General features: G+C 51.8%; 8 protein-coding genes across 8 annotated transcripts; 4 read left to right on the top strand and 4 right to left on the bottom strand.

The window, feature by feature from the left end:
* Positions 1-504: 504 nt before the first annotated feature.
* BO88DRAFT_468870 (trifunctional fatty acid synthase subunit FAS2) lies at positions 505-6604 on the top strand (the record flags this gene model as incomplete). Its single annotated transcript, XM_025711579.1, has 3 exons — positions 505-1033; positions 1106-6054; positions 6114-6604. The coding sequence occupies 3 exons, from the start codon at positions 505-507 to the stop codon at positions 6222-6224; spliced, it is 5589 nt and encodes a 1862-aa protein (XP_025560309.1). The 3' UTR covers positions 6225-6604.
* A 48-nt stretch (positions 6605-6652) lies between these two features.
* On the bottom strand, positions 6653-10403 carry BO88DRAFT_427611 (N2,N2-dimethylguanosine tRNA methyltransferase; the record flags this gene model as incomplete). Its single annotated transcript, XM_025709024.1, has 3 exons — positions 6653-8704; positions 9425-10083; positions 10169-10403. The coding sequence occupies 3 exons, from the start codon at positions 10401-10403 to the stop codon at positions 6653-6655; spliced, it is 2946 nt and encodes a 981-aa protein (XP_025560310.1).
* Positions 10404-10950: 547 nt separating this feature from the next.
* BO88DRAFT_445388 (putative C2H2 finger domain protein) lies at positions 10951-11917 on the top strand (the record flags this gene model as incomplete). The annotated part of the gene is made up of 3 exons (XM_025710207.1): positions 10951-10995; positions 11044-11085; positions 11174-11917. 3 exons carry the CDS (start codon positions 10951-10953, stop codon positions 11792-11794), a joined length of 708 nt encoding a protein of 235 aa, XP_025560311.1. The 3' UTR covers positions 11795-11917.
* Positions 11918-12017: 100 nt separating this feature from the next.
* On the bottom strand, positions 12018-13735 carry BO88DRAFT_406622 (pyruvate dehydrogenase (acetyl-transferring) subunit E1 beta). Its single transcript, XM_025707197.1, has 4 exons — positions 13441-13735; positions 13242-13365; positions 12863-13149; positions 12018-12795 (listed from the first exon to the last, which is right to left on the bottom strand). The coding sequence occupies exons 1-4, from the start codon at positions 13680-13682 to the stop codon at positions 12324-12326; spliced, it is 1125 nt and encodes a 374-aa protein (XP_025560312.1). The 5' UTR covers positions 13683-13735; the 3' UTR covers positions 12018-12323.
* A 268-nt stretch (positions 13736-14003) lies between these two features.
* Positions 14004-16546, top strand: BO88DRAFT_406623 (metallophosphoesterase family protein). The gene is made up of 2 exons (XM_025707198.1): positions 14004-14586; positions 14650-16546. Exons 1-2 carry the CDS (start codon positions 14381-14383, stop codon positions 16343-16345), a joined length of 1902 nt encoding a protein of 633 aa, XP_025560313.1. The 5' UTR covers positions 14004-14380; the 3' UTR covers positions 16346-16546.
* Positions 16497-18058, bottom strand: BO88DRAFT_406624 (enoyl-[acyl-carrier-protein] reductase). The gene is made up of 2 exons (XM_025707199.1): positions 17777-18058; positions 16497-17693 (listed from the first exon to the last, which is right to left on the bottom strand). The coding sequence occupies exons 1-2, from the start codon at positions 18004-18006 to the stop codon at positions 16652-16654; spliced, it is 1272 nt and encodes a 423-aa protein (XP_025560314.1). The 5' UTR covers positions 18007-18058; the 3' UTR covers positions 16497-16651.
* A 438-nt stretch (positions 18059-18496) lies between these two features.
* On the top strand, positions 18497-20315 carry BO88DRAFT_437067 (glutamyl-tRNA(Gln) amidotransferase subunit HER2). The gene is made up of 4 exons (XM_025709601.1): positions 18497-18676; positions 18748-19072; positions 19149-19324; positions 19390-20315. Exons 1-4 carry the CDS (start codon positions 18538-18540, stop codon positions 20262-20264), a joined length of 1515 nt encoding a protein of 504 aa, XP_025560315.1. The 5' UTR covers positions 18497-18537; the 3' UTR covers positions 20265-20315.
* Positions 20316-20457: 142 nt separating this feature from the next.
* BO88DRAFT_112077 (SPRY domain-containing protein) lies at positions 20458-22835 on the bottom strand. Its single transcript, XM_025701276.1, has one exon. It carries the CDS (start codon positions 22502-22504, stop codon positions 20651-20653), a length of 1854 nt encoding a protein of 617 aa, XP_025560316.1. The 5' UTR covers positions 22505-22835; the 3' UTR covers positions 20458-20650.
* Between the last annotated feature and the right edge of the window lie 221 nt (positions 22836-23056).

Here is a 23056-nt window from a genome sequence, read left to right on the forward strand (position 1 = left end):
ATCCCATCCACTTTTCTTTGGGACATCTCGGTCCCAGGGCATCGGCGAATTCTCCCCACCGCCAGTGGCTCCAGGCTGGGGTGAGTACTCTTAATTCCCACCTCTAACAACTTTTTTCCCTTCCGTTCCAGCATCTTTTTTCCGCTGGCTGGTTGTATGTGCGGTTCAACCAGGAGCCAGAAAACAACTTCTTCTTTCCAAGTAATTATTTCTCTATTTTGCTGACTGATTCTTGTTCAATTAGAACTGAAACTGTTCAGCCATCATCAACTTATATTATCAGTTTAATTATATTCTTCTTCTCTTACCCTAAGCCTCATCACTCGATTTCCCTACCGTTGGCCGCTATTCTTCCTGGATTATCTCTCGAGCCGGTTTTTCAAGTCGTATCTTCCCCCCCAAACCAAGTCTGTCGCAATTTCCTGATACTGCGACCGCTATTCTCGAACCGCACCGGGGCCCTTCTTTATACTCTTGCCATTCTATTACCTAGTCTCCTTCAACATGCGGCCCGAAATCGAGCAGGAGCTGGCTCACACTCTGCTGGTTGAACTTCTGGCCTACCAGTTCGCTTCACCGGTGAGATGGATTGAGACCCAGGATGTTATCCTCGCAGAGAAGAGGACAGAACGAATTGTGGAAATCGGTCCCGCAGACACACTGGGTGGTATGGCGAGACGGACCCTCGCATCAAAATATGAAGCATACGATGCTGCTACTTCCGTGCAGCGTCAAATACTTTGCTACAACAAAGATGCGAAGGAGATCTACTACGATGTTGATCCTGTGGAGGAAGAAGAAGCGCAACCATCGGCAGAGCCTGCGGCTGGTGCCCCTGCTGCTGCTGCTCCTGCCGCTGCTCCTGCCGCTGCTGCTCCCGCGGCTGCTGCTCCACCTAGTGCCGGCCCTGCAGCAGCAATTGAGGACGCACCGGTTACGGCAGTGGATGTGCTGAGGACTCTGGTCGCGCAGAAGTTGAAGAAGAGCTTGTCGGATGTGCCCTTGAGTAAAGCCATCAAAGATCTGGTTGGAGGTATGTATTTGCCATGTCATCCGCCTCCACATACTGCAAATGGATATTAATTCGGTTCCCTCTCACTACCAGGTAAATCCACTCTGCAGAATGAAATTTTGGGAGATCTCGGAAAGGAATTCGGTTCGACGCCCGAGAAACCGGAAGACACACCTCTGGACGAGCTAGGCGCATCTATGCAGGCGACATTCAATGGACAACTGGGCAAGCAGTCTTCATCCCTCATTGCTCGCCTGGTCTCGTCGAAGATGCCTGGTGGCTTCAACATTACCGCAGTTCGCAAATACCTTGAGACAAGATGGGGTTTGGGATCTGGTCGTCAAGATGGCGTCCTTCTCCTTGCTCTCACTATGGAGCCACCCTCCCGTATTGGCTCCGAGGCTGAGGCCAAGTCGTACCTTGATGATGTTGCCAACAAATACGCTGCCAGCGCCGGCATCAGCCTTTCGGCACCGGCAGCTGGTGGTGATAGCGGGGCAGGTGGTGGCGGCATGCTTATGGATCCGGCCGCGATTGATGCCTTGACCAAAGACCAACGGGCATTGTTCAAGCAGCAGCTGGAGATAATTGCGCGTTATTTGAAGATGGATCTACGCGCCGGTCAAAAGGCTTACATCACTTCTCAGGAGTCTCAGAAAACATTGCAGGCCCAGCTGGACCTTTGGCAGGCCGAGCATGGCGATTTCTATGCTTCTGGTATCGAGCCGGCTTTCGATGCCCTGAAAGCACGCGTCTATGATTCTTCTTGGAACTGGGCACGCCAGGATGCTCTGAGCATGTACTACGACATCATTTTCGGCAGGCTCAAGGTCGTGGATCGTGAGATTGTGAGCCAGTGCATTCGCATTATGAACCGTTCAAACCCACTGCTTCTTGAGTTCATGCAGTACCACATTGACAACTGCCCCACTGATCGGGGTGAGACTTATCAGTTGGCCAAGGAACTTGGTGAGCAACTTATCGAAAACTGCAAGGAAGTCTTGGGTGTCGCCCCTGTGTACAAGGATGTCGCTGTGCCCACCGGACCCCAGACTACTGTCGATGCCAGAGGAAACATTGGGTACAAGGAGGTTCCCCGGGCTAGCGCTCGCAAGTTGGAACACTACGTGAAGCAAATGGCGGAGGGAGGCCCTATCTCCGAGTACAGCAACCGCACGAAGGTCCAGAATGATCTCCGCAGTGTCTACAAGTTGATCCGCAGACAGCATCGCTTGTCCAAGTCATCGCAACTTCAGTTCAATGCGCTCTACAAGGAAGTTATTCGTGCTCTCAGCATGAATGAGAACCAGATCATGCCCCAAGAGAACGGTTCTGGCAAGAAGACCGGCAGGAATGGTGTCAAGCGCAACGGCAGCCCCCGCGCAGGTAAAGTGGAGACCATTCCCTTCTTGCATCTCAAGAAGAAGTCCGAACACGGCTGGGATTACAGCAAGAAACTCACCGGTGTTTACCTGGACGTATTGGAATCTGCTGCACGGTCAGGTCTCACCTTCCAAGGCAAGAACGTCTTGATGACAGGCGCAGGCGCAGGTTCCATTGGAGCGGAAGTGCTGCAAGGCCTGATTAGTGGTGGCGCCAAGGTGGTTGTCACGACAAGCCGATACTCTCGTGAGGTCACTGAGTACTACCAAGCCATGTATGCCCGCTATGGTAGCCGTGGCTCACAGCTTGTTGTGGTGCCTTTCAACCAAGGTAGCAAGCAAGATGTGGAAGCACTTGTCGACTATATCTACGACGCAAAGAAGGGTCTCGGCTGGGACTTGGACTTCGTTGTTCCATTTGCCGCCATTCCTGAGAATGGACGTGAAATTGACTCGATTGACTCGAAGTCTGAACTGGCTCACCGCATCATGTTGACAAACCTCTTGCGACTCTTGGGTTGCATCAAGACACAGAAGCAGAGCAACGGTTTTGAAACCCGTCCCGCTCAAGTCATCCTCCCCTTGTCTCCTAACCATGGTACTTTCGGAAACGATGGTCTTTACTCTGAGTCTAAGCTGGCTTTGGAAACCCTCTTCAACCGCTGGTATTCGGAGAACTGGAACAACTATCTGACCATTTGTGGTGCTGTGATTGGATGGACTCGGGGTACAGGTCTCATGAGCGGCAACAACATGGTTGCGGAAGGTGTTGAGAAGCTCGGTGTCCGTACCTTTTCCCAGCAAGAGATGGCCTTCAACCTGCTTGGTCTCATGGCGCCTGCGATCGTCAACCTGTGTCAGCTTGACCCTGTCTGGGCCGACCTTAATGGTGGTCTCCAATTCATCCCTGACCTGAAGGACCTCATGACCAAGCTTCGCACGGAAATCATGGAGACAAGTGATGTCCGCCAGGCAGTCATCAAGGAGACTGCAATCGAAAACAAGATCGTCAATGGAGAGGATAGTGAGGTCCTCTATAAACGGGTGATCGCTGAGCCCCGTGCCAACATCAAGTTCCAGTTCCCTAATCTGCCTAACTGGGAGGAGGATGTGAAGCCACTTAACGACAACCTGAAAGGCATGGTCAACCTGGACAAGGTCGTGGTGGTCACCGGATTTTCGGAGGTTGGACCCTGGGGTAACTCTCGCACGCGCTGGGAAATGGAGGCTTACGGCAAATTCTCCCTTGAAGGATGTGTGGAGATGGCATGGATCATGGGTCTTATCAAGCACCACAACGGTCCATTGAAGGGTAAGGCCTATTCAGGATGGGTCGACGCGAAGTCTGGGGAGCCCGTGGATGATAAGGATGTGAAGCCGAAGTACGAGAAGTTCATCCTTGAACATTCTGGTATTCGGCTTATCGAGCCCGAATTGTTCAAGGGCTATGATCCCAAGAAGAAGCAGCTGCTCCAGGAAATTGTCATCCAGGAGGACTTGGATCCGTTTGAAGCTTCGAAGGAGACCGCAGAGGAATTCAAGCGTGAGCATGGCGAAAAGGTGGAGATCTTTGAATTGCCAGAGTCCGGCGAGTACACTGTGCGTCTGAAGAAGGGTGCCACTCTCTTGATCCCGAAGGCCCTTCAGTTCGACCGCCTTGTTGCTGGCCAGATCCCCACTGGCTGGGATGCTAAGAGATACGGTATCCCTGACGATATCATCGAACAAGTTGATCCAGTCACGTTGTTCGTCCTTGTCTGCACTGCTGAGTCTATGCTTTCAGCTGGTATTACCGATCCGTATGAATTCTACAAGTACGTCCACCTGTCTGAGGTCGGAAACTGCATCGGCTCGGGTATCGGTGGTACCCACGCGTTGCGGGGAATGTACAAGGACCGCTACCTGGACAAGCCTCTTCAAAAGGACATTCTGCAGGAATCTTTCATCAACACGATGAGTGCCTGGGTTAACATGCTTCTCTTGTCCTCAACTGGCCCGATCAAGACTCCAGTCGGAGCTTGCGCCACTGCGGTCGAATCCGTTGACATTGGTTACGAGACGATCGTGGAAGGAAAGGCTCGTGTCTGCTTTGTTGGAGGATTCGACGATTTCCAAGAAGAAGGATCTTATGAATTCGCCAACATGAAGGCGACCAGCAATGCCGAAGATGAGTTTGCCCATGGTCGCACCCCGCAAGAAATGTCGCGGCCCACCACTACCACTCGTGCTGGATTCATGGAGTCTCAGGGTTGCGGTATGCAACTCATTATGAGTGCCCAGCTTGCTCTGGACATGGGTGTACCGATCTATGGTATCATTGCGCTGACCACCACGGCTACCGACAAGATTGGTCGCTCTGTTCCCGCACCCGGACAAGGAGTTCTCACCACCGCGCGCGAGAACCCTGGCAAGTTCCCGTCTCCTTTGCTGGACATCAAGTACCGTCGCCGTCAGCTTGACCTGCGTAAGAAGCAGATTAAGGAATGGCAAGAATCCGAGTTGTTGTACCTCCAGGAAGAAGCCGAGGCTATGAAAGCCCAGGCCGCTGATGAATCTTTCGACGTCTCTGGCTACCTCCACGAGCGCGCTCAGCACATTGAACGCGAAGCTGTCCGCCAGGAGAAGGATGCCCAGTTCAGCCTTGGAAACAACTTCTGGAAGCAGGATTCACGTATCGCTCCTCTCCGTGGTGCTCTCGCCACCTGGGGTCTGACTGTTGATGATATCGGTGTCGCCTCATTCCACGGTACTTCTACTGTCGCTAATGACAAGAATGAATCGGACGTCATTTGCCAGCAGATGAAGCACCTGGGTCGGAAGAAGGGCAACGCCCTTTTGGGTATCTTCCAGAAATATCTCACTGGACATCCCAAGGGTGCTGCTGGTGCCTGGATGTTTAACGGCTGTCTTCAGGTCCTTGAAAGTGGTCTGGTTCCTGGCAACCGCAACGCTGATAACGTCGACAAGGTGATGGAGAAATTCGACTACATCGTTTACCCAAGCCGCAGCATCCAGACTGACGGTATCAATGCCTTCTCTGTCACTTCATTTGGTTTCGGCCAGAAGGGTGCACAGGTTATTGGTATTCACCCCAAGTACCTCTACGCAACCTTGGATCGGGCACAGTACCAGACCTACAAGGCCAAGGTCGAGGCGAGACAGAAGAAGGCATACCGCTTCTTCCACAACGGCCTGATCAACAACAGCATCTTCGTCGCTAAGGATAAGGCTCCTTACGAAGATGCCCAGCAGAGCAAGGTCTTCCTCAACCCTGATTACCGTGTGGCTGCCGACAAGAAGACCTCGCAACTCAAGTTTCCTGCCCAGCCCCCCAAGGCTGATGACAAAGGACTTGAGAGCACAAAGACTATGATTGAGTCGCTGGCTAAGGCTAATGCTTCTGAAGACTCGAAGGTTGGTGTGGATGTGGAGAACATCGAAAGTTTCAATATTGAAAATGAAACCTTCATTGAACGGAATTTCACCGCAAGCGAGCAAGAGTACTGCCAAAAGGCAGCGTCTCCTCGATCATCCTTTGCCGGACGGTGGAGTGCCAAGGAAGCTGTTTTCAAGGCCTTGGGTGTCAGCAGCAAGGGCGCAGGTGCCCCTCTCAAGGACATTGAGATCTCAAGTGACTCAACCGGTGCCCCCGTCGTCAATGTAAGTACTACTTTGTAATCGCCCCGCCGATAGGAAATCCCGACTAACTTGATATCCAGCTTCACGGTGCTGCAGCTGAAGCTGCCAAGCAGGCTGGCGTCAAACAGGTCAGTGTCAGCATCAGCCACAGTGATACCCAGGCAGTCGCGGTCGCGGTCTCCAAATTTTAATGCGCTTGATGAGGAATAATGGCCTGAATTTATGTCATGTACCTTGAGTGTAATCTATCATGTCTCTTTCCTAGCCTCGTTAGACAGTATTAGATTGTCAATACATAACGTGTTTGGTTCCAATGCTTGTTCAAGTGTTCACCTATCATCAACTCTCCGTGTTTGTTGCACTGCTTCGTTCCGATAAGAAGTTCAATGTGTGGGTTGCTGACCTCACAGCGAACACCTCAACTCTTACTCGGTTGTATTCCCACGGCGGCTTAAAAGAGTGTATTGAATCCATGATGGTCAATTTCTCGAAGCTTACACTGGTAAACTTCAGAACTTTCTAAGGTCCTATTGAGTAATGCAATGACAATTGAAGTGCAGTTATGGTGGATGATAGCTATCTACTACAACTACACTAGATAAATGCGCAATTCAATGTTCTACTTGCCTCCGGATGCTCGGCTCAGAGGACCCCAGTTCTCACGAGGATTTATCTGATACCGCACCAGTCGCTTCTTGGCCGTCTCCCTGCCCAATGCTTCATCGAATACAACCTCCAGCGTGCTAGGGTGCGGTTTGCCTGTACCATTGGGACTACGGGGAGGCTTTGTGTCCTGGGGACCCTTCTGCGTTGTTCCCGGCTGTTCACGCTGGGGATCAGATTCCCTTCTCTTCCTTCCAAATGCTTGACGGGCACCGGAGCGATACAAGGCAGCTTCAATCTTGGTAACCATATCTTTGACATCCTTTGCCTCTTCTGTGACTGCCTGAAGCTCGGTCTTGAGAAGTGCCAGAGACGGGTCTTCCCCCTCACAGCCTTGAACGTTCTCCCGGCTCTTGGACATAATGACAGCGCCAGGACTACCGGGCTTGAGGGCGCCTTCTCTGATGGGAGACTTCTGCCTCACCCATTCCCTCATTATCTCCCAGATCACCTCCCAAGGAGCATCGGTACGAATTGTATTCGGTCTGGCGTGGCTACGGGTTGACCGGTAGCCTAGGTGTCGAATAGCTCCACGCATGGCATCAATGGAAATCGTGGATGTATGCAAAACTTTGGATAAGGCGCTGAGACTGAAGTAGAAGGGGTATTCTTCCCGGGTGGCGGGGTCGAGCCGTGGGATGATTGCAGAATACTCGTTCACGGGGATATTCCCACCGACTGTGCTAGTAGATGTCTGATTGGCTTCGTCACTAGGGATTTCTAGATTCAGATCTTCTTCCATTGCTGTGGTTAACATTCCCTCGATCCGGTCAATGGTGTGATACACGTCCCTATCTGCCTGGGGAAGCATATCAAGGATCCTGCGGATGAAGTGAGCATTATGAAGAGGACCAGCCCACATAGGACCGCTGAGGTGAGTCCTAGCGCCACAATGGCCACAACGACTATCTGCTACCGGACCCTGAGCGAAGCCGAAGTGGTAGAACGGATTTCCTTTCTTGTCCAGCTTCTGTTTCGTCTGGGTTATAGGCTGAGTCGACCAAGCGCCACAGCCAGCATCGCAGTTGTAGACCATCATCATGTTTCCAGAGATATACTTGACTTCAGCTGGGGAGCGATGGACACGGACGAACACTCGGGCATAAAAGTCGATCGATAGGGACAGAAGCGGCTCAATCGCGAGACCATATTTCGCAGCGGAGGCTGCAAGCCCGTGCAGAATGAGACGCAGGCCACCTTCGTGGCAATGCGGTCCTTTCACTGGAATTCCGCCATATAGGGCGAATGACTTCTCGGGATACCCGTAAGAGGCCCAAACACCTGCATCGGTACAGGTCACACAAAGAAGGCCGCCATCCTTGACTGCCTGGACCGCAGCGTCCATGAAAGGTGCAGCAGAGCCGTAAGGGTCCAGATCGATCACGTCAAATTTTCCTAGGTGACTCTCGACAGTTGGGGTGTTGGCTTGTTGGTTTAAGAGACTGTACATGTAAGCGCGCGCATCCCCGGTGTTAGGACGGATCTTTTCGCCGAGACTATTGTATTTGATGTTCGTCTTCATGGAATCAATTGCTGAGGGTGACAGGTCGTTTGCGACGACGCAAGAGGTGAAAGGTATCTCCGAAGCATATCGCAGGGCACGCAGACCCGTAGCCGAGAGGGCGTCTAAAATCGTAAAAGACGGCGCTGTGTCCTGCTCTGCCTGCTGTGCTGCAGTCGGATTCCCTTGGCCTTGATCCTGATCCTGCGTTTGTTCCTTGACATCGACCTCTTCTCGCTTGCGCTTCTTGCCCTTAGCTGAGTCGTTCGCCGCAGCCTTTTGCTTCCTCTTCTCAGCCTTCTGTTTCTTCAAGGCCAGCAAATGCTCCCCATATGCGCGAATGGCGAGGACACTAAGATCCCGGTTGAACTGTTGGATAGGGTTGTAGAAGACTGATTGCGATTGCTCGTCAGCTTTGCGATCCCTTTTCGTACCGGGAGCCTGAGCCGGGGGGTTCAGAATGTACGCCAATCCTTCCTTCACTGCTCTGTACTCAGTGCCGTCATACTGTATCAATTGTTCAGCCATCTCCGCAGCCGATGAGCGGGTAGAGTAGACTCGGCGGAGTGGCGGGCGTTGTTGGAATCCTAGGGCGATGCAGCGGGCAATTGCGCGATCGCTGCGGAGTCTGAAGTGGATTGAGAGGGCACGAGAAAGGACACCAAGGTGTGGGCTCATGGACCCGGACTTGTGGAAATCGACCTGGTGGTGACTTGGCTATGGGCTAGGCAATAGATGAACAGCGAGTCCTTCGTCTTTTTTCTGCTTGTCGGAAACTTTTTTTGACTTCCGCCCGCCAATCTTCCAATCAGCTAAGCACGGACCAATTCCCTACTACGGTACTATCTAACCACATCTGATAAAATAGTCATAAGTATAAACTCAATTCATTTCCCCTCTTCCCATTCCATCGGGGCTGTCATTAACATTAAGTCTTACTTCTTGCTTATCATACAATCATATCGGCCGTTACTTCCGTCCTTGAAATATTATGTGTCGAAGCACCAAGCGCTAGACCAAAAACGATATATCGCGTCTAGTCAGCCAGGCGACGGAGAGATATGTGTCCCAACATTATGTTTGTCCGAATCAATCGGGTCAGAGCCAGGACCCAATAACGGGGACCTGGCTGTAGATCTCATTCCATCCCTTGGCCTCCCAGCCATAACCCTGCCCCGTGCGCCCGATGATGCCCAGGGCGCCTGCAAGCCATATGGATGCTCCCACCGCGGCAATGCCGTTGACCGTCCACCACATCTTCCTCTGTCGGCGAAGTCGTTGTTCACTTTCCGAGGCTCCCAGATAACCCTCTAGGGAGCCCTTTTTTCGCTCACGTTCTTTCCGGACCGTTGTCACTCTCCAGCCCATCCATGCAGCCCAGCCGCCGACGAAGTGCCACACCCCAACGGCGACGAATAACAGATAGTATAGATTCCAGAGTGCGGGGGCCCGTGCAAATCCGTGGGCCACATAACCCAACCCGACTCCTGAGCTTCCCCCATCAACCATTAACGGAGTGATGCGGTTGACGAGCACATGGGCGCCAAGTAACGGAACCAATGAATATCCTAACCGAGCTTGGAGACTCATCCGAGGCCAAAACGTCAACGAGTGTCTCTGTGATCTTGTCTCGGCACCATAGAGTCGCGCCCGCCGTGCGGAACGAATGTTGCGCAAAGCAATTCCGGACGCAATATGAATCAGAACAGGCGCGGTCAGGACGAGATGTTCGAGGCCCGGAGATTGATAGACGGGTCTGGTGAGAAGTAGGAAGCTCTCGCTATCGGGTACGGATCGAGTAGCCAGAGGGATGAGAGAGGTATTGGCCCAATGCAATGCAAGGAATAGGGTTGGTGGATACGTCGAGTATCGTTGGAAGGCAGACACTGGAGAGATTGAGGTCATTGTTAGCTCCTAAGACAGGGTATATTCTAGCCATTGTCACAATAGCCTGCATATACTTAGCCATACACCAGGAATCCCAACTGTGTCCGCGAAGACCTAACTTGAGCGATGAGAAACGACCACCCCCGGCGATGGGCTCGCGTGCCGATGGCGGACTTGGTTCTCTGGGGAAGTAATCACCAGATTCGAGGTCTGGAAACTCATCTTGGACTGGCGACGGGTCTAATTCTTGCATTGAAAATATGGAGCGCGTTTCGATATCCTCTGGTTTGGATGGCATGCTTTCTTTCGAGGCAGCCATGGCTCCAATAACAGCACCGGGCCACCAGATGCTATGTTATATATATGTCCGCGCCAGGAGCCAGAAATTAGGGCTGGTCAACTATTACAATAGGCCGGTTGCGATGGGGTTGTCTGGATTCAAAGCATAGTCGTTTGAACGATAATTCCTCGCTGTGATTTGGGGCAGCAAATTTCCTTGGAACTTGATCTCATCGACACTTTCTTGGTAAAGAACTGCTAGGCGATGATCTTCCGTATTAGAGGCCTCATGATTGGCCCGTTATGGTCGACCTCCGTAGTCACGGTATTGCACCGGTATTGACGGTATCTAATCGAACACCAGTTCAAGCTCCTCTTCCGCGGGCGGTGGTTTTCTTTCGGCAGAAAGTATCAACCTCGACGCGCAGTCGCTGATAGATGTATGCTACCTAACAAGTTACGACAACCAGAGGCTCAAACCATCACCGCTCAGCGAGCAAGCAGCAAACCCCCAGACCCGTACACACGCTCTTTCGCTGTCCGCGACAAACCCCTTTCAAGCGTATCTGCGTACTCCTCATAGAACAATGGCGCCTGCAAGTGCCCAGATTCCGAACATCTCCCCTATTGAAGTTATATATTTTCATAGCAACAAGTTTCCAACTCTTAGCTGACCAAAGCGTCTACATACACAGCGAGGCTTTACCAATCCCACTCCTAAGGTGCGGTTCAGGGCTTAGTTTCAAGAGCTTGAGGGATGTAAAGACCCGTGCCTTCATGCTAACTCAGGACCACCGCATCTCAAATTAGACCGAATCTGCACGTTCCGCTCTGAGCTCCTTCACCTGCACGCTCTGCAACAAGTCTTACTCTCGCCATCCAGAATACGAGGCCCATATTTCTTCATATGACCATCAACATCGCAAGCGTCTCCAAGACCTCAAGCAGTTATCCCGGGACCCCAATGCCGCCGAGAAGGCCAGAAGAGCCGAACGGAAGGCCGACGCCGAGGCCGGGTTAAGGGTCATCGACACACCCAAAGCTGCATCAGTATCTACTACGGGAACGGGATCTGGAACAGGTGGAAGTACAGGGGGCGGGGGAGGGTTTAAAAAAGGGGGTTTCAAAAGTTCCTTTACCACCGTCAAAGGACCTGTGGCTCCTGCAGCTCCCACGAAGAAAAACGTCCTAGGCGGCGACGATGATGACAACGAAATTCCAGAAGCAGATGATGCGAGTCTGCGGCGCGCTCGGAGCCAATCGACGAAACGCGAAAATATGCAGGTTGATCAGGCGGAGAGCGATACTGATGAAGAGTACGACCGGGATGGGGGTATGAATGGGGTGTATTACAATCCTCGAAATCCTACCAGTTGTTCCCCTGCGTGTGCTGGTGCTAGGAACGTTCCTCTAGAGACTTCTTTTGTCTGAAACGAGCATCATGCGGAGCACAGTACGGATGTGGCGATCACACCGACTATGTACTGTGACGTCAAATGGCCGATCACCATCCAAGTTTCTTTTCCTAATGACTTGATGAGTCCAATACGTATGTGGATGATGCTATCCAGAAACGAGACATTGCAAGCATGGAGGTGGTTTCTCAACCGTCTCTCTCCTTAGCCGAGGGTCGATGTTCTGGTAATAGCAACGGCACCGGAGGAGCAGGCCCGAATTCAGCGGGGGCTCGTTTGTGGTGGCACACGCCAATAGGAACAAAGCCAGATGCGATTATGAGATCATGCTACGGAAATATACAACCATGCCCGAGCACATTAGCTTCTAAAAATGCAGAATAACGTTGATTGTGTTGTATAGTCGTACAAAATCCAAGGAAGTAGGAGAGCGAGGTAATATGAGGGAAAAGGAGAAATGGCTGTAACAATGATAGGGTACTAGACACATGATTTTATTAATTCAGTTTTTCTTCACCGTCGGTTCATATACAACGGCTCATCCTTTACAGGCGCAACAGCTTGGCAGCCTGGCTGACGATGGTGTCCTCCTGGGGGAAGCTCATGTTCTCGAGACCAGCGGCGTAGGGGGTGGGGACCTCGGCACCAGTAACACGGACGGCGGGAGCAGTCAGGTAGTCGAAACCGTATTCCATGGAGAGAGCGAGGATCTCGGAGGAGACACCGAACATGGGGTAACCGGACTCGACGCACATGATGCGACCAGTCTTCTTGAGCGACTGGACGATAGTCTCAACGTCGAGGGGCTTGACGGAACGAAGGTTGATGACTTCAGCATCAACACCGTACTTCTGCTTCAGCTCAGCGGCAGCGTTGAGCGACTGTCCAACACAGCGGGAGAGAGTGACGATGGTCAAGTCCTTTCCGGGGCGCTCAATCTTGGCCTTGCCAATAGGAAGAACAAAGTCATCCTTCTGAGCGGCCTCGCTCATGGGGAAGGCCTGACCGTACAGCAGCCTATGCAAGAATTGTCAGACTCAAAAACATTCCACAGATACTCCGATACTTCCACGGGGCTACGTACTCGTTCTCAAGGACAACAACAGGGTTAGGGTCGCGGATGGCAGCCTTCAGCAGACCCTTGGCATCCTCCGAGCTCCAGGGAGCGACAACCTTCAGACCAGGGATACTGCCGTACCAAGCAGAGTAGTCCTGGGAGTGCTGGGCGGCAACACCAGCGGCGAAACCGTTCGGTCCACGGAAAGTGATGTTGCAGGGCTGGATACCACCAGACATGTAGTGGGTCTTGGCGGCAGAGTTGATGATCTGATCGATAGCCTGCATGGCGAAGTTGAAGGTCATGAACTCGCACTAGAGATCGGACAGCAGGTCTTAGTATACTGTGCATTTTCCCTCTGATGAACGTTGAATTTCCAGAGGTAACAGCAGATCGAGAAACTTACAATGGGGTGCAGTCCAGCAAGAGCAGCACCGACGGCGAGACCACAGAAACCGGCTTCCGTGATGGGGGTGTCAATGACCCGCTTGGGACCGAAGCGGTCCAACAGACCCCTCGTTACCTTGTAACTATAATAGTAGAGCGAGTTCAGATATGCGATCCATGGACTGCAGCCAGTTCAGACGAGGGAAAGGGTGCCATACGCTCCGTTGTACTGCGCAACCTCCTCTCCAAGAATGAAAGTCTTCTTGTTGCTCTCCAGCTCCTCGGCGAGCGCCTCGTTCAGAGCATCACGGACAGTGACCTCCTTGGTACCAGATTCCGTAGCATATCCCCGGAAGCGCAGGATTGAGGGCGCGCATGCGGTCTGAGGGCGAAGGGGAGCCGAAGTAAGGCGCGAAGAAAGCAGACGAGCTGCTGGGCGGAAAAGTCGGGGAGCAGCCATGGCCGGACTGTGAGATATATAATATAAGAAGAAGGAAGGGGAGAAAAAAAAAAGCAAGAGTAGAGGAAAGGAGAATTACTTCACGGAAATACCGGTCTGTTGGACGATTGGTATCAAAGGAAGAAAGAACAGCCGATGGGGAGGCTCGTCACTCTTTTTCGGGGGTTCGGGGAATCTTTTTCGTCGACGAGGTTTCGGCGGAAGGTTGGTTTTTGGTGAGGAGCTTCGAAGGGACTTGTTGGGCTTAGCGCTGACTAAGCCGTGTTGCGGTTTTGCTCTTTCCTGACGGTCTCACCGGTCGCCTCCTTCCGTAGCGTCCGTTTTGTCTCTCTCGCTCTTTCCCTCTCTCCCTGGCGTCTCGTCGGGATCTTTCCCTCCGATAAGCACTTCTGGGTCCCCCCTTCCTATCTATCTGAACTATTCCGTTTATTTAGTTAGCGCCTATCCGTGATAAGCTTGGTGTCGGTGCGTAAACCATCAAGGTACTTACTTATCCATCTACCACCACGGGGGTTGCATGGCTAACTGATCCGACTCCCTTTCCATCCTTCTCATATTTAGAGAGAGAGAGAGAGTTTACTTGCTCGTGTCATTCGTTACATTAACTGCTCGTTGTCGGTCAATACCCCTGCTTCGTATCTAGATATTCAATCCACTATTTCTGCTACTATTCCCATCAATATTATCCCTAAGGGAGCATGAGCATGAGCATGTTCAACAGCTACTATATTCTCTTCTCTACATTAGCGACCTTTCTTCTATTCTTTCTATCCCCCTTCGTTCATGCTGCACAACCGACTGCGCCCGAGCCTATCGAGGCTCCATTGCGTGACCTGAAATGGGGCCAGCTCAATTTCCTTCATACCACAGATACTCATGGCTGGTTAGCTGGTCATTTACAAGAGTATGGCGCTGAAGTCTTCTTCGGAGCCATTTCCAGGCCTTACTGATTTCCAATCCCTTATAGACCCTCGTACTCCGCTGACTGGGGTGACTATATCTCCTTCGCTACCCGCATGCGCGAGAAGGCAGAGTCTATGGGTGTGGATCTACTAGTCATTGATACCGGCGATAGAGTGGAAGGAAATGGACTTTACGACTCTTCAGACCCCAAAGGCATCTACATCTCTAAAATTCTGCGAGAGCAGCATATCGACCTGATGTCATCGGGCAATCATGAGCTGTATAAGGAATCCACAGCATCAGCTGAGTTCTTTACCACTGCACTCAATTTCGCCGGACACTATCTTGCATCAAACATCGACTTCTATGACCCACGGACAAACGCTTTCAGGCCATTGGCACCTCGTTTCACGAAGATCGTCACCAAGCAATTGGGCATCCGCATCGTGGCCTTTGGGTTTCTCTTCGACTTCAAAGGAAATGCTAACAACACTGTCGTGCGGCCTGTGAGAGAGACAATCAAGGAGGCATGGTTTCAGGAAGCTATCAGGGACCACGAGGTGGACCTCTTCTTGGTAATCGGTCATGCCCCCGTACATTCGGAAGAGTATTGGGACATATGGCGAGAAATCAGATCTCTTCGCTGGAGTACACCCATCCAATTCTTTGGCGGCCATTACCACATCCGTGACTACGCAAAGTATGATCGGATGTCCTACGGCTTGGCAAGCGGTCGCTTCATGGAAACGATCGGTTTTATGTCCATTAGTGGCCTCCCGACCCACCGTCAGCCCGGACTGTCCGCCTTAGCGTCCTCCCTTTGGCCATGGGACCGTTTCCATTTTAATCGGAAATATATCGACAATAACTTATTGTCGTTCTATCATCACACTGGGCTGAATGAGACCACGTTCCCCACGGAACATGGACAGAACGTATCCCAACTCATTCAGGAATCCCGAAGCGCTCTTCAGCTGGATGAAGTGTACGGGTGTGCTCCACGCGATCTCTTTATGTTTCAAAAGAAATATCCAGGTGAGGGTAATATTTATACCTGGCTGGAGACTGAAGTGTTACCCGTGTCCGTGAGAGATGAATCTCGTGCTGGGAAGCCAGCAGTTGTTATAGTCAACACCGGTGCCATCCGCTTTGACATCTTTAAGGGTTCTTTCACGAAGGATAATACATATATTGTCTCCCCATTCACAAGCGGCTTCCGTTATGTGAAAGATATCCCTTACTCCCGAGCCTACCGTCTCGCCGATGTGCTAAACCGGGGACCGGGAATCTTGACTGAGGGCCACCAATCAGACAATTTGACTTGGCAGCTTGCTCCCCCCGAGCAATCAGCGTATACCCGTGGTGTATTTGGCAGCAGTGGTGGCCGATCAAGCGCTGGCTTCCTTACCAACCAAGTCCCATTCCTGAGTAGTGGAGATGCTGAGCCTGAACTAATTCCCGGATACACTACCCATGATGATGGAGGCAAAGATGGCGATGACACCATTCACTCGCCGATCGACTTCTTCCGGGTGCCGAATGTTATCAGGGGAACACCTCGTTGGGGTGCATCGGAACCACCGGAAATAGTAGACCTGGTCTATATTGATTTCATCGAGTCTAATGTGGCTGCAGTGGCCCCATACGCTGGTATTGGTGCCGATTTTTCCCGCGAGAGCGACGTCTATATGCCAAATACAACATTGACCGGCTTGATAGAGGACTGGATAAAAGGAAACTGGCCCTGCGAGCAGGTATGAGCGTTCACCGCGAATAGCCTTTCAGTTGGTGGTTGGCGTATACATGCAATTTGTGCAATGACGGCCAATGGGCCACTATTTCCTTAGATGTGTTCTTACTACCAGCGCACAAGCAATGAAACTAGCCGAGTTTTAGATAGAGGATACTAGTGGGCATGTGGGGTCTCCCACTTGACTGGTAGAAATAGCTATGGATAAATTGTACTAGCTATCCATCAACCGAAGTCGTTCGACAGCCAAGAAAGCGTACTGTACAGATTCATATTTATCGGAACACCCGAGTTAGAAAATTAGCTTTTAGCTAGTTCATTCCTGTTCCTCGTATCTGAGCAAGCCCTTGCCGCTGCGGTAACCGCTGAGGGTTTCCTGCACGCCTGCGACAAGCTCGGAGCCCTCCGTGTCCCATTTCCATTTGAACTCCTCAACGGGAATATCCTTAAATCTACCAGCCCGTGTCAGCTGCAGTACATCATTGATGGTGTTTTCCTTCAGCTGCGGATTCTTGTCGCCCCATTTGCTAACCCAAAAGCCATCGAAAACGAGGTTCTTGAAGATCAACAATCCCGACGGCAGAGAAACTGGCTGCTTCGACATGGCCCCGTAGGTGACCAGGTGTGAACCTGGTGCGAGTGTCTTTGCCAATGCGGTGGCACTCTTTCCACCCACACAGTTCAAAGCGAGGCGGATGGGCTCCTTCCCCTTGCGCGTGAGCTCATGTACAATATTCCTGAATTCGCCTGAAAGCAACTCGGCCTCTGTGACTACCGCGGTCGCGCCGAGATCCGTGAGTTCTTTCTTCAGAGCTTCTGTCTCCTCTGGAGTCTTCCGTTCCCGGACGACATTGAGGGTCTTGATACCCCACTCTCGTGCAAGCTGAATAGCAGCGCGTCCAACACCGCTGTTTGCCCCGTTCTGGATCAACCAGTGCTCTCCGGCACGCATCCAGTCCCAGTCGCAAAAATCTTTGATCATGCGGTAAGCTGTTACTGGGTTGACACTAACCGTGCTAATCTGAAGTGGGGTCAAGCCGTCCTTGTTTTCGATCTTAATCAGCTGCGATTCATCCAGCTGAGCATGAGTGCGCCAGGTGCCTTGTCCAGTCTGTTTCATGACAACCCAGTCACCCTTGCTGAGGCTTTTCACTCCAGAGCCGGTGGACAAGACCTCGAATGCGCCCTCATTTCCAGCGACAGCAGCCGGCTCCTGCGTACCGAGTGTCGATTGGAACGGTGGCTTGCTTGGGTATACACCCTGAATCTGATTCACGTCGGCAGGATTCAGTGGCGCAGCGAGCAGGCGGAGATTGACTTGAGTACCATGAGGCGCGGAGATGGAGTGCTTGTGAAGCCTGGATGGCTGTCAGATACCTTGTCCCCTTGTGCAATAGCCGGGTCGCTGAAATGTGGGATCCGACGCGGTGCGAGGACTTACTGCAGGACGTCCTTGGGCTCTCCGTAGCGCGAGTAGATGAGAGCCTTCGATTGCGTATACCCGTAGACCGAAATCCACCTTTTATCCCCAATCTGAGTATGAGGATATGCTCCTTGCAATTGGCGCTTGCTCACTGAGGCTAATTGTGATGCAGCTCCAATTCTGATGGAGCACGCAGCGTGGCTTCCGGAAGCCCTCACCGCGGACCGAATCATACCCCCAGACATCATTGTAACCACAGTATACCGATGTAGTCAGATTAGTCTGGTCAGATGAGAGAGAGGATGAAGTCTCCACGACGATGCGGTCGCGAGGAAATTCCTGATGACGTCGTCCCTGCAGCCCTCGGGCCGACGGAGATGAAGACGCCGATTCGGGTATTCATTTTGGCCCTCTGGATTGACAGAGGAGGGGGATGAGTTCTATCCTTGGATATTTACAGACAATTATAAACACAGATGCAAGAGACATTGCTACCAAGACTAACCCATGTCATTCCTGAGTGTGCGGCAGTGAGTTTGGTCCTTGTTTACTACGTCAAGTCCCTACTCAGCAGGAGCTGGAGCTTCGAGAAGCTCTCGAGTACCGGTATGGTACCGTACAGTATGATACCATGGAGAGAAAGCACTCACCGCCCTGTATCGTTCACCGCCCGCGGGGATGTCCGCCGCATACAATCAATCGATCAATGAATCGGTCGGTTTTCTAGAAAGCTTCCATTGTCTGGGTGGTACCCTTTTTGTTTAGAGCTACACACCTCAATGTCGCTCTTGCGCGAAGCCGAGAAGTGCTTGGCTAACCAGGGCTCTCATGCGGCTCTAAATGCGCTAATCACCACTCTACATCAGTCAGGGCAATGGTTGGAACGTGTGAGAGATGCGGATGCGCGGCGCACCCGGGGTGAGTATGAAGGCTGCATTGCAACCAATCCTCGCTTTCTTCAGAGCTAACAAACTCGCTTCGCCAACTAGGGACGCCCAAATCCGAGGTAGATGGCCTGTTGGTCGCCGTTAAGGACAATATATGCACACGCGATCTTCCAACAACATGCGCTTCAAACGCTCTGGATAAATTCGTCAGCCCGTTTAACGCGACAGTCGTTCAACAATTGGAAGATGCAGGTGCCGTCGTGGCCGGCAAAGCCAATCTCGACGAATTTGGAATGGGATCCCACTCTATACATTCGAACTTTGGTCCTGTCAAAAGCTCGCGCCGTGACCTGCATGCCGAGTATCTCTCGGCCGGTGGTAGTTCGGGTGGAAGTGCGGTTGCTGTTGCGACAGCCCAATGTTATGCGTATGTAACTCTCCGGATCAGCCTTGAACCATAGGGCTAGGAACGGCTTGGCTTAACTTTGCTGGAATATTTGCAGAGCGTTGGGTACTGATACAGGCGGCTCCGTGCGATTGCCCGCCGCATATACGGGAACAGTCGGCTTCAAGCCTTCTTATGGGCTAGTATCTCGCTGGGGAGTGGTTGCGTACGCCAACTCACTAGATACGGTCGGAGTACTGGGAAGAGACGTGGCCAGCGTTCGCCGTATCTTCGGTATGTCTTGACTTCGTCTCCTGTCTCGCTGCGTCTCGATTTGCTAACCAGTGCTCGCAACATAGGCGTGGTGAATCAGCATGATTCACGCGACCCCACTAACCTTTCTCCCTCCAGTCGGTCGCGGCTAGATTCACATCTTAGGATGCCTGCCTTGGCGTCTCGGACAAACTCTCCCCTCAGGATAGGAGTTCCAGTCGAGTACAACATATCAGAGTTGTCTCCATCTGCGCGACATGCGTGGTCTCGCTCGCTGGCCCATTTGCAGCGACAGGGCCACAGCATTCAAACGGTCTCCCTTCCAACGACTAAACTCGCGTTGTCGGCATACTATGTTCTCGCGCCTGCTGAGGCATCCTCAAACCTGGCCAAGTATGATGGCGTCAGGTACGGGAGCCGCCCCGAAGCACCAGATGGGAATGCATCGTCAGAAAGTTATCTATATGCGAAAACACGAGGTGAAGGTTTCGGCACCGAGATCAAAAGACGGATCCTGCTCGGGGCATTTAGCCTAAGCGCTGATGCTATGGATAACTACTTTATTCAAGCACAGCGGGTTCGCCGCCTTGTTCAACATGATTTCAACACCGCATTCAGGGCATGCCAACCCCTGATTTCTTCACAACTGGGATCAAAGTTGGATTCTGCAGACGCCGGTGTAGATGTTCTCATTTGCCCAACAGCGCCGTCATCACCACCACGCATTTCAAGCCTTATTGGACCCGATGCGACAGCTTCGCCCTTGGAGGCATATACAAATGATGTATTTACTGTGCCTGCTAGTCTGGCAGGTCTTCCGGCCATATCTGTACCGGTCACTACAGAAAGCGCTGGTGATGCCGAGGATGGAGATTTGGCTGGAATCCAAGTTATTGGTCAGTACGGTGATGATGAGCTTGTGTTAAAGGTTGCCGAGATGCTCGAGGGCAGGCACCTATGAAAAACTTTTGTCTCCATGAATGCGAAATACCCCAAACCCCGATTATAGACGTCTATATGTATACAAATCAAAATGTATAAACTAGAGAAATTGTGCGCCAGTATCTCCCAACAGGTGTCGCTGTTAGTTCGTATAACACCTTGCAAACTGATATGTGCTCAGGGTTCGGAGCGCAAAAAAAGGGAACTATTGTAGACTAGCATATTATGTATACTTGTACAGAATTTGAAGTCATAATATAATTCTACCAACCCCGTAAGGTGCCCTTGTCACAGGTCGATCATTCCAACACCAACCACGCTAAGGCAAGGCCGGTGTGGTAGACTGGGTTAGGGATCCTAGAGGTAAACACGTAACCAGTGGCCGAGGCGTTGACGGTATGGCGTTCAAGACATCTCAACATCTCCATCCCCAGTTGACGCGTTGGGTATTGTAGTTTGAGGTGCTTCTGGGACCGGGGCATCGGCGCTCGTGGTGTCTTCAAGCGTGGTCTGGCCTGAATCTAGGTCCATGACACTCCCAGCTTCGTTGCCATTGCCAGCGGGATTAGCAGCAGCCTCGCTTTGACCGTCGGCAACTGGAGGAATAGCGGACTCATAAGCCGCACTGACACCACCTTTCAACACCTCGGAGCCACCGACTGCCCCAGTTCCAGAGCCATCGAGCTCTGCATTGTTGACAACGTTGCCATCTACTCCGCCCCAGACGCACATCGCCTCAACCTCGTCCACGATATCTGCAATTATGTCCTCAACTATTTGCTCATTGAATCGTTCGCCAATTCCCCGAATTGGCTCGCCGTTGTCTGTATGAGATGGCGGGCCCACCCACCATGGCCCGTCGAAGCGGCATTCGACCGCGCCTCCGCCGTAGCAGCTGACAGCGGGGTAATAACCGATCATTCCATCATCTGCATTCTCGCGCTCACCGATGCCCAAGTTATTCGTGCCATTGGCGAGTCGGCTAGCCGGTGGTAAGAAAGCATACAGTTCTTCGAAAGGAGTGCCCATCTTTACACCGTTCTTGTATACCGTGATGCTTGAACCGGGTAGAGTTCGTAAGGATGCATCCTCAGCATTGAATGGAGATGGAGGCCCAAACGTAGGTGTTTCTTTGAGGTTAAATGCGTAATCGCGTAGCTGTTTTGTTGGAAACACGTTCGATTGTTGCCAACAAAAGTCCGATTTGTAGTGAAATGGAATACGGTCACGGACTATATTCGTGACTGACGGGGCTTCTGAGCTTGGTGTTGAAACCTCGCCATCTGCACCTGACTCATAAGTTCCCTCTACAACTTTCTTGTGAAGAGAGAGTGGCGGGAGGGTGATTAAAAGGCCAATAACGTCTCCCTCACGAATGCATTCGCCTTTTGGAAAGAAGTACTCGCACCGCATCCGATTGACAACCTCGCCATTCACATCACGAATACCGTATCCATAACAGTCGACGCCAACGTTGGCATCGAGGTCTGCCTCCCTTCGTGCAAAACCGAGACGTACATGTCCCCTGGACGGTAAATTTCCATTGCTATTTGAAGAGGGAGCCGATGAATTATTCATAACACCACTGACGATGCGCGCTTCGTAGTAATAAGATCCCTCGCGCGCGCAGACATTGGCGCGTGCAGTATGCCAAGGCTCGTTAGAAGTAACTGCGAGGGCGTCTTTACTGAAAAGTATGGCAGCTGGAGAGTCTTCGAAGCTGAAGCGGGCGTGGTAAGGCTGAACATCAGTCTGGCGGTATTTTATATGCGGGAAGCTGGGGTCGGCTATGGCATAGCTATAACGAAATCCATTCTTGTTTGTGAGCTTATCGACAATCTCAAAGAAGTCCCAGCTCTGACCGATAACGTCTGATGTTTTTCGGTTGACAAAATTCAGCTGCCGGGGTTGTGGGGGTAACAGATCGGATGAGCGGGGCTCTGCCAGCAAAAGAGGCCTTAGTATGCTGAGATCTGAGCTGGGAAGTGCAGTGTTTTGGACAGCAACTGCTCGCTTCTTCGGTGGCATGCTTTCCTGATCCAGACCCTTGGCCTCACGCTTTTTGCGGCTGTCACGTTTGGTACGCTTTGACTTCAATCCATCGGCTTGTGCAGGGGCATTGCTAGCAGGTATAGGAGAAGATCTCGCATTAGAATCAGGTAAGGAACCGGCGAAAAATGGTGTTCCCCCAGGAGGCAAGATCGGAGAGTTCAAATTAGACGAAGGTGCAGAAGACCCAGCTGGTTGTGTGGAAGCCATTGTTGATCGACTCGAAAATGCAATGTTGGGTGCGAGACTTTATAGGCCCGGGGCAATATCAGTTAGGATAGACGTCAGTGTGAAATACTTGTTGATGGGAACCCAACAATCCGGTGTAGGTTGCGCATATGACTCGGTATCGGCAACGACAAGGAAGAGCCAGTCAGATATACTGTTACCACAGCTTTGTCGAATTAAATGTACAGGTCCCGGAGTGGAGCGACTCTATCAAGAGGCCAGAAGCCTCGATATGTGATGAGCGGAGGTGATGTTACAGTTTCCAGGATAACCTGGGGTCGCAATAACGCCTGTGGAAAAAGTAGCAGAAGGTCAGAATTACATATGAATCAGTGTGGATTCAGAGCTGTCTTTGTATTCTCATTGTAGATGTCGGAGCTGAGCCTCCAAGGGATATTGAAGGTACCATATGTACCATGCCCTGAACACCATATAGAAAGTTGGAGATGAGGAACGCGGAAGTGGGTTCGGAGTGCCCTGGGACTTACCACAAGGGCTGCTGGTCGACACGAATTAGATTGGCCAGTTGTAGTT

Source organism: Aspergillus vadensis, assembly GCF_003184925.1.
Source record: "Aspergillus vadensis CBS 113365 unplaced genomic scaffold BO88scaffold_20, whole genome shotgun sequence".
NCBI lineage: Eukaryota > Fungi > Ascomycota > Eurotiomycetes > Eurotiales > Aspergillaceae > Aspergillus > Aspergillus vadensis.